The sequence below is a fragment of the Natrix helvetica genome (assembly GCF_964273705.1).
Source record: "Natrix helvetica genome assembly, chromosome: 1".
Classification (NCBI taxonomy): domain Eukaryota; kingdom Metazoa; phylum Chordata; class Lepidosauria; order Squamata; family Natricidae; genus Natrix; species Natrix helvetica.
Window position 1 is genome coordinate 279115733 of NC_138548.1, and position 10548 is coordinate 279126280.

A 10548-nucleotide genomic window follows, 5' to 3' on the forward strand; every position below is an offset into this window, starting at 1 on the left:
CTGCCTGGGCGATCAAGACCTCCACTTCGGCCTCGTTCTTTACGAGGGCATCCTTATTATGGCTGCGCCAACTCAGATCTCAGCCCCCATCTGAAGCATCTCGTTGGCGACATGATCTTAACAAGATCATTACGGCTGTGGAATACGCCTCTGATGCGTCCCTGCACGCAGCGAAATTCGCCTCCAGGGCACTAGCGTCCAACATCACTTCTCGCCGCCTGCTTTGGCTTCGGCACTGGCAGGCGGACATGAAGGCTAAGTGGAAGCTGGCTTCAGCTCCTTTCAAGGGAGAGAACCTCTTTGGGGATTCCCTAGAGAAATTCCTAATTGAGACAAAGGATAAGAGGAAGGTTCTTCCTTCCACCTTCAGGAAGCATGACAGGAAAGGTCAGGGCTCGTTCAGGAAACAGGCCTTTCGGGCACAGGAAGGTGGCCAGGCCTCTTCCTCTTCTTATTCCTCCCAAAGACAGTTTAACCAGTCCTCTGACAGGTCCCAGGAACGAAACAACTTTTCTTCCAGGGGCAGACAATCCAATCAGGGGTCCTTTCGGAAGCCCTTTCGTGGGGGAGCCCACAACCGTCAGTTTAGACGTGGGAAGTGACCGTCTGGGGTCTCCTCCCATCGGGGGCCGCCTGCAATTCTATGCAGACCGTTGGGAGGAAACAACCTCGGACAAGTGGGTATTAAATACCATCAGGAGGGGTCTAACCCTGGAGTTTCTATCCTCTCCTCCGCGGACCTTTGTTCGCTGCCCACTATCCAAGAACCCGGTAAAGAGGGCTCTCATGCAGGCAGAGATAGATCATCTTCTGCAGATCAACGCAATAGAGGCAGTTCCTCCAGAACAGGAAGGGAGGGGGTTCTATTCCATTCTCTTCCTGGTCCCCAAGAATTCAGGGGGGTGGAGGGCCATTTTAGATCTGAAGCGCCTGAACAGGCATCTGGCCTACAAGCGCTTCAAAATGCAGTCTCTCCAGTCGATCCTAAGCTGCATGCGACAAGGGGATCTGCTCACCTCCATCGATCTCAAGGAGGCGTACCTACATGTGCCCATCCATCCTGCACACAGGAAGTTCCTGCGCTTGTGTTACAACGGAAAGCACTTCCAATACAGGGCGCTTCCGTTCGGACTTTCTTCTGCACCCAGAACGTTCACAAAGCTTCTTGCAGCTGTGGCGGCCCACCTGCGCAAGCTTCCAGTCCGCCTGGAGTGCTATCTGGACGACATCATCATCCATTCAAGAACTCAGCAGCAAGCGGTGAGAGATGTAAACGTCACAGTTCACACCTTACAGGACCACGGGTTTTCCGTAAACATGGAAAAGAGCAACCTGACTCCTGCCACACGCATACAACATCTGGGCGCCATAATAGACTCGGTGTCTTGCCAGGTGTCCCTGTCTCCGGAAAGAATCCGCAACATCAGGAACAGAATCCGGTTGTGTCGCAGGAACAGGTCCTGGCAGGTAGTGCAGCTATCCCAACTGTTAGGGATCATGATTTCTTGTCTCAACATAGTTCCCTGGGCACGTCTTCATGCAAGGGAACTGCAATGGTTCTTACTTCCAATGCAAAGAGCAAAGATCAGCAACTCCACCAAGCAAGTTCGCATCCCACCAAGAGTGACTCGGTCTCTGAGTTGGTGGCAGTCTCGAGCAGTGGAGAAGGGTTGCCTATTCAGAGAACCCGACAGGATCGTGGTAACGACCGACGCCAGTCTCTACGGTTGGGGGGCGCATTGCCAAGGCCAGCTGGCGCAAGGCAGGTGGTCCAGCGCGGAGGCAGCCCGGAGCATCAATTGGCTAGAACTCAGGGCAGCCCGGCTTGCGCTGAGGAGATTTGCAGAACAGCTGAGGGGGCACCACGTTCTGCTGCTGACCGACAATGTGGCCACAAAGGCTCACGTGAACCGACAAGGAGGGACCCGCTCCAAAAGACTCATGTCAGAGGCGGAGGCCATAGGACGATGGGCAGAGATCCACTTAGCGTCGCTGAGGGCGGATCACATTTCCGGAACCAGCAATGTGAGTGCGGATTGGTTGAGCCGTCAGACCATCGACAACTCGGAGTGGCAACTTCATCCGGACCTGTTCGCACAGGTGGTAAGGAGGTTTGGTCTCCCACAGGTCGACCTGTTTGCCTCGGCGGCAAACACACAGCTCCAGCGGTTCTTCTCCCGCTACAAGTCAGCACAAGCGGAGGGGACGGATGCCCTGAGGTCCAACTGGCCTCCAGGGCTTCTATACGCGTTTCCGCCCCTCCCTCTGATCCCGCAGGTGATCTACAAGCTGCTGAAGGAGGGGGCGGAGCTCATTCTGGTGGCTCCACATTGGCCCAGGAGATCCTGGTTCGCGGACCTGGTCGATCTGTCTGTGGAGCAACCGTGGAGAATTCCTCCAGACCAGGTATCCTTGCGTCAAGGGGCCATCAACCATCCAGAGCCCCAATGGTTGCAGTTAGCCGTCTGGCACTTGAGAGGCAGCTCCTGAAGGACCAGAGCCTCTCAGACAACGTCATTAAAACCATCCAAGCTTCCAGACGTCCGGCCACTACTCGCATTTATGACGCGACTTGGGCTGCCTTTTCTTCCTGGTGCAGCAAACGGGACATTGACAGTGTGGAAGCGTCCATCCCTCAGTTATTGGACTTCCTACAAGAGGGCTTGGACAAAGGACTGGCACCAGCCACTCTCAGGCGCCAGGTTGCCGCATTATCCACCATCTTAGCCAGACACCAACCTCAATCCCTGAGTCTCCATCCTCAGGTCAAGAGCTTCTTGAAGGGGGCCTACAACATCCGACCCCAGGTGGTGCACAGGTACCCGACCTGGAACCTACCCTTTGTCCTGCAGGCATTGACAGCGGCTCCCTTCGAACCTTTGAGGAAGGTATCTCTTCGACATCTGACTCTTAAGACTGCCTTCCTCATAGCCATTACTTCAGCCAGAAGGGTATCTGAGATTGCGGCCTTCTCGGCCAAGGAAGAGCTGTGCATCATCCACCCAGACAGGGTCATCCTACGGTTAGACCCCGCCTTCATGCCGAAGGTGAATTCTCATTTTCACAGGTCTCAGGAGGTCATCCTCCCGAACTTCTGTCCCAGCCCTCAACACGCCAAGGAGCGCAGGTGGCACAAATTAGACGTGCGAAGGGCAGTCAGTATTTACCTGAAACGAACTAAGGATATCAGGCACTCCGAGGCCTTCTTTGTGTCTTTTCAACCAGGTTCCCTGGGTCGCAAGGTGTCGTCTTCAACCATAGGTCGGTGGCTGCGAGCTTGCATTAAGATGACATATGACCTTCAGGGCAAGCCGGTTCCACCTCGTGTAACGGCACATTCCACCAGAAGTGCAGCCACGACCGCGGCCTGGGCGACTCAAGCATCTATTCTGGACATTTGCAGAGCAGCCACGTGGGCGTCTCCCACGGCTTTCATTAGAAACTACAAGATCGATTCCTTTGCCTCTGCCGAAGCCTCCTTTGGCCGTAGAGTTTTACAGAAGGTTATTGAGGCTCCGGACAAGGTCACTTCTTCCCGCCCTGGGACACAATAGCTTGGGCATGTCCCAATCCTTGTACTCTCCAAGCAGCGCTATGGAGAATGACCGTTGTCTTACCTGAACGGTCGTTCTCATGGCGCTGCGGAGAGTACAAGACCCACCCAGGGTGATTGTTTAGCACCGAGATTGTATCTTTGCACAGGTGTGAGCTGAGAACGTCTTCGTCGGACAAGACCTCGTTTTTAAAACTGAGCCAGAAGAGGCAAAGGAGGCGTGGCCAGAGGGGAAAAAATCTACTCAGTCCATGGGCAAACAGGCTGTGTTAACCCAATCCTTGTACTCTCCGCAGCGCCATGAGAACGACCGTTCAGGTAAGACAACGGTCATTCTCCAAAAATCAAAATGAAACTTTGCCCAAGACTACTTGCACAACCTAGTGTACCATTTAAAGAACAAGATTCTGAGGCTACACAAGACGAAAGTGGAACTTTGGGTTATTAATGAGAAACATTTATTTTAAAAAATATGTTAAGATGTTTCCCACACCAATAAGATTAATAAACGTAGTGTAAACAAGATCCAGTGGTAGAATGATGTGCTTTCTCATAAAGATTGCCTTCCTCATTTTACCCTGAAAGGGCTGAAGAAAGCCAAAATAAAAACTGCTTCTAAATGATGTTATGTTTGAAAACAAACTTATTAGTCAAAGTATTATCACTGCATTGTTATTTCTAATAAATCTCACTAACCCATAGCCGGAGAGAATTACTCTTTCCCCTAACTTGAATGTTACTAGGGAGATCTGACATAATACACACCAATCCTGAAATAGGATAGGGGATCATATCATGATTTGGGGCTGATTCTCAATCTCAGGTGTCTTGCAATTGTTAAGGGAACAGTGGAGTCTAGATTGTACTAATGGATTCTTATCAAAAAGTTTCCAGTATGTCCTTCTGGCAGCTGAAATTTAAATTTGAATTATATGCTCTTAAGACATGAATATAAAACAGAAGCCAATTGAATTGTTACATTTGAAATGGCTGAATCAAAGCTCTTACCTTACTCTTAACTGAAATGATGTGGTATAACTTGAAGCAACCAGTTCATGTAAACACAGTCCCAAAATATCACATGAAAGCAGTTCCTTAACAGATGTTGCTCTTGTTAATAGACACAACATATGCATGATTGGTCAACAGGTACAGAAAACATTCAGTTGAAATTATTACTGCTAAAAATTCTATAAAGTTTTCCAACAAGATCGGTGAATGTTAGTTCAGAGTGTTCAATAAAGACATGACATAGCACACTCTCAATTGTTTAACTATAATTTTTGTCTATTAATAGGACTTAATGTGTCAGATTATTTGTCATAAAACTTAGAAATGCCTCAGGTTTGCAGCTGTATAATGCACAGAGGGAGATTTAGTGTCTTCAGGTCCACCAAATGGAAATCCAGTTTATATTACAGATATCTAAAGAAGTCAAAGGCAGTTAGAACATACTTTCATATCAATGATGAAATCACAGTTGTTTTTGTGTGAACCGATGACTCTGCGATAGTGAAATGTTTGACATTCCCTAATAGGTACTGTAATGTACAGTATGATTAGCTATTCGTAAATGTAAGAGGTTGAGAACTGTAGGCCTCTAATGATAGCAGGCTCAATACCACCATATTACATTCCCAGAAAAAGGTTTTGTCTGTCCCATCCTTTCTAAATATACAACATGCAGTGGATTGCATAGATTGCAATTGTGCACCAATATCACTTCTGGTGATGCCAATAAGCTGCCATCATTCTCATGTATCTTCAATAGAAGCAGTACTCATGCAACACGACTCCAGGTCAGGTTCATCAAACATACCGGCAGTACTTTCAAGCCAGTGAAAAGGACACACATGTCAAAGGCCTTGAGCTTAGATGGCTAGATAAGAAGAAAAAGTAAATTCATGAAATACCTATCAGCTGTCAGCTGTCATGGTTAAGGGAAATGCCACTTGCTAGCAGCCAACAAGGGGAGGGGAGCATATGCCTGTTTGTAGGCTTCCCAGAAGTATCTGGCTGACCTACTGAAAACAAATTTCTGGACTAATCGACCTTGGGACTAATCCAACAAAGCTTTTACGTTCCTATGAAATCACATTCAATTCACTCCCATCTTCCAACTCCAGCAAAATGTTGATTAATAAGCAGAGCAGTACCATATGAACAATTTTGTGGTTGGAATCTCTGCGGAGTCCAGAGGTCTACACCAAGGGAGAGAAAATTACCTAGGTCTTTTTAAACAAATGTTTAGCTGTTTTCCTCACAATAGTTGCAATAGAAAGGATATTTAGACTGGGATGGGCAATTTTGGGGGGAGCTTCATGAATCCTAGTCCTTTTTCCAACCCTTAACCCAAGTCTGACCATACAGTAGTTGCTAAGAATTGTTTCATACTTCCAGTCGTTTTGTAGTAGAAGGCTTACTATTAAGTGTAAAATATATTTTAAAAAGAAAATCTTCAATAAGGGAAAAATCTTGGTCATTTTTGCATCATCATCATTCCCACCAACTGCAGCCTTCAGACCCTAAAAACATGTAGTGTTCAACTCCCAGGTGTCAAAATATTGCCTAATCCTGAACTGTATTAACAGCAGGGATGGAGTAATTCCTAACCTAATTTTGATGTATAGTAGAAATATGCCAGGATAAATACTGTAGAAAATTTCTGCAGAAAAGGAAAAGATGCATCCAAAACTGAATATCTCCCACCCCACAATGGTAGAGCTGCTTGAATGGGAAATTTTCTATAATCTTAGTCATCCTAAATAATTACTGTATTTTCAGGAAGAATAAGGCAAGACCTGAGAGAATAAAATAAAAAGGAAAAGCTGCACATTTAGTTTGAGGACCTATCTTAAAATTGCAACATTGGGCTCCTTTTGTCTTGTATGTCAGTACTTCTATAAATTCAGATTAAGGCAGTACTTATATTTACTGAATCAATTTAAGGTCAAAATGTACTGTTCTTTTACAAAGTCAAGTCAACTTAAGAATGCCACTGGTTTTTGGAATATTCTAATGGTCAACAAGAGATATCTTTGAAGTCCAAGTGTTCAGAATAGAGTTATATATAATTCAAACATCACTGAGAATTCAAGGAACTTTTATATGGATGGTTAAAGATATAACAGCTTTAATATCGAAATGGGTCATGCAAGAGGTAGTCTTTAAGTATAGTTGAACTCTATTAACATCACAGAGAAGACCATATTGTTTTGTTAGCAACCATTTATTTAGTTCATTTAGGTTTTGTAACCTACTTCAATCCAGATTTTGGGCAGTACACAACCACCACAACCGAAAGGCCTATCTTCCTTTTTGCAAATGATGCCCAATATGAAAATGGTTTATCATTTCCTTCTTCCAGTTTTATTTTTCAATTTAAGAGTTGAGGTATTTCAATGTGTCACCCATCTAAGTACTAACCAGGTCCAACCCTACTTAACTTCCAAGGTGAAACAAAATCAGTGAGGAACTGCCAGGTACAAGTCATATGTAGTAAGAAAGAGAAAAATAGGAAACTCAATGCTTTGTTTTTAAAAAAACATTTATTTCTTACATCCAACCATTTTTTATGACTATTCGTTTCTATTATTCCCATTTATTTTTCATGGGATTTTATTACTGCTGTATCATACCATATAACTGTACTTTAGGAAATATCACATCAGATTTAAGCCTGTTTTCTGAAGGGTTGGTGTTTGGGAGGGGGGGGGAAGAGTATCTAATGATAAATAAACACAAGTACTAGTTTTCTTTTCTTCACTCTTTATTAATCAAAATCTGTACATAATCTCTAAGCATCCAGTATAAAAACAGCCTAATCTAAAATGCATCTCAGAAGTGATGCTTGAAGTATCCAATTCAGTCTTCGATATAAACAGATTGTATAGTAGAACAAAAGCCTGGCATTTCTTCTCCTAGGCGCTAGTATTGATTCTAAAAAAAATGCACAGTAGAAGCCCATTAAGTACATTGCAATCACAGATATCTGAAGTTCAGTAATTTGTAATGTTTATTCAAGTATAACATAAAGAGCCTTAGTTATTAGAAATCCTACACAAAACGTAATAGTTCTAATAACATTATTATACCAAACCTCCTAGGACTTAAATCCTAATCCCAGTTTATACTAAATAATTAAATAACTGCAGACTAAGTATTGATTCATATAAACATTTAAATGCACGGCAGCCAGGAAAAAGTTAATGCTGCATTCCAGAAGCTATAGTTAGTACATCTTTGTTGGAACAGTTATGAATACATAGTGCCATGGCAAAGACTATGTATTATCAGAAGCATCATGTTCACCCAGCCATCTGAAAAGTGTTCAATAATAAATTTAAAATCACGGCATGGCTTAAAAACCTGAATTCCATATCTCTTACTATATTTTCACTTTGGTTGGTTTTTTTGCTGAAATTATTATGGCAAATCAATGAGCCCTTAATGAGTACATTCAGATGTAAATGTACTCTTAATACAAAAGTATTGATATCGTAATGCAAATGATAGGGCCATTTACTCTGTTTTCCCAAAAATAAGACTTTCCCAGGTAATAAGCCCAATCAGGCTTTTTCGCACATTTGCTAAAATAAGCCCTCCCCGAAAATATTGCAACACAGCAGCAGCCAGGAGGTGACCATGACAGCCGCCTCCTGCACCTCGAAAATAGTAAGACCTCCCTGAAAATAAGGCCAAGTGTTTATTTCGGGGAAACACGGTATCAGGAATACCCTTCATAATTTCTGATGCTTTTAACAAATCATAAAAGAACAATCTACTAGAATAGAGTTTGGGAAAGTTACTAGGCTTAAAAATAGGAGGAGCTATTAGAGATTGTAAAAGCCCAATTAAGTGGTTATAGGCTAGCCTGCTTTTCTCTAAAATTGAGCATATGTGTAAAATTGCTGCAAGAAAAGTTTTGTAAAGGAGACCAAAGTCTTGAATAATACTCACCTTTTGAGTAATTCATCACGAGTTGTGAAATGTGGCACATCTTCAACTTCAATTCCGTTTGCCATTTCTGTCACCTTCTCCAACAGATCCTTGCTATAGCTGTATAAAGAAAACAAAAGTTTATAGTATCTAATAGTCATCTATTGTTCCCACAATTCACATTTGCTACCCATAAAGTTGAGAAAAATCAGGGTGCCTTAGGCCACCTTTATTATAAAAGCTAGGAACAAAACTAAGCAAATACAGGCTAAATACAGTATCAAAGTTAGTTTGGATTTAATTACCAAGTTTCCAAACATACTTCATAAAAACTGTGTGCCTTGTTCTTAGAAACAAGGCATTAGGCACATTTGGAAAGCAAATCCCCATAACAAACCCCAGAGTAAATACCAAAAGCTCACAAACTTTCAGATTACTCTTTTTAAAACAGATTTAAACATCTTTCTTAAAAAAAAATTAAAAACCAGCAAGGTGAACTTCTATCAACATTTTCCCCACCTGTTTCTAGGTCCTTTTGAACAAACTGACCTGTGAATAGGAGAAAAAGAAGTGGCAAAATGCCATCGTCACCTTTTAAAATAGTCTTGTTTTAATAGCATAGTATTGCTCTTAATGACCTTATGTAAATTACCCCAAGACACTAGCTGGCCTAAGAATGAGAACAAAGTACTTAAAATAAGTGGGTTGCCTATCCTGAAATAGTATCTTCCCATTTTTGTATAACAGCGATTTCTTTTATGGTGACATGGTGTGAAAGTACAGTCCATTATTCCAATATGCTGGGAAATATAACTTGCATGGAACAATCTATTATCAGAGACCATTAATCATCATTGAATGACAGGAAACACGCAAAATTGTTGGACGAGAATGAGCAGCATATCAATTTTTATCTGAATTCAGAGCAAACAACTTCAACAAATCCTGTCATGGTATTCTGTTAACCTTATTTCAATATCTACATACATAATTGCCCTTTTTTCCCCTCTAGAAAGAAAACCATGTTTGTGGTCCGGCTGTATTTTTAAGTCTGAACATGCTTATTATTCCCCTTTCACTACCTATCCTGGTAGGAAACAAGTGAAACTGCTCTCAAACCCGCAAATATAAAGGAGGAGGCTCCTCTTTGTATGACGTAATCCCTTAGAAATGGGCGGTTAAGAAAACACCGGGTAATCCCTGCGCATGCGTGGAATGAGTAAACGGCTGACAGCCGCCTTCCCCCACTACTCTAGCGTTTTCCTGGTGCAGCATCGGACAACTTCCATCCGTCCCAGCCGGGCTCGACGAGGGCCCAGCTGCGAGGTCCAAATTCTGGAGCCCGTGCGAGCGAAGGGAGGAGGAGGCGGTACCTGCATCCCAGGAAGAGATGATTGGCCCAAACCATAGAGAGGGAGAGCAGCTGGTCCATAAACAGCGGAGTGGGAGCCTCCCCACCCTCCAGAGGGCTATTGCGCAGGATGAAGGCGCGCCGCGCTTGCCAGTGTTTTTCGTTCTCCGAGTAGGAGCGGAACTGTTCAGGGAATTCGGGTTCGGGCGCGACCTCGTCCCCTTTTACCATCCTTCCCTCTTTTAGCCTGCCCACCAGGAATCGGAACTGACGCTTTTAAATAGAGCAGCCGTTTGGCGAGAAGGCAAAAGGTCGGCGTTGGCGCTCTGGCCGTCAATCTCCACTGCTCTTTCTCCGGTCCTGGGGCCTTCTTAATTCCACCGGGCTGGCGTACTTGCCATGCGTATCCGCATGCGCAGAGAGACCGTGTGGAGTCATCTCTGTGTCCCTAGTCGCGGAGTGGCATTTATGGAATGGCGAGTTCCGCGAAGGATGCGTCAGGGCTAAGAAATCTAGGCCTCTAAAACCCAGACGACCACTAGATGGCAGCAAAGAATACTGAGGGCTGTACCTCTGCGTTGATACCGTCTGGAATTTTGCAGCCCAGGCTTAGCAGACTTTACCCAAAAAAACCTGTGATGGAACTACCTCATTAATTCATCTGCTTAATGTTAATACATCTTAGTTACTTCCAGCTGCTCTGATT

At 44.1% G+C, this 10548-nt stretch overlaps 1 protein-coding gene across 1 annotated transcript; it reads right to left on the reverse strand.

The window, feature by feature from the left end:
* Positions 1 to 7304: 7304 nt before the first annotated feature.
* Positions 7305 to 10233, reverse strand: CDKN2AIPNL (CDKN2A interacting protein N-terminal like). Its single transcript, XM_081936447.1, has 3 exons — positions 9865 to 10233; positions 8513 to 8611; positions 7305 to 7492 (listed from the first exon to the last, which is right to left on the reverse strand). The coding sequence occupies exons 1-3, from the start codon at positions 10071 to 10073 to the stop codon at positions 7474 to 7476; spliced, it is 327 nt and encodes a 108-aa protein (XP_081792573.1). The 5' UTR covers positions 10074 to 10233; the 3' UTR covers positions 7305 to 7473.
* Positions 10234 to 10548: the final 315 nt, after the last annotated feature.

Excerpts from the sequence above, each read along its gene's own strand:
- CDKN2AIPNL (XM_081936447.1), bottom strand. The coding sequence starts at position 10,073 with ATGGTAAAAGGGGACGAGGTCGCGCCCGAACCCGAATTCCCTGAACAG. Across the intron at positions 8,612-9,864 it reads CATCTCTTCCTGGGATGCAG|CTATAGCAAGGATCTGTTGG; the intron begins GTACCGCCTCCT and ends TTCTTTATACAG.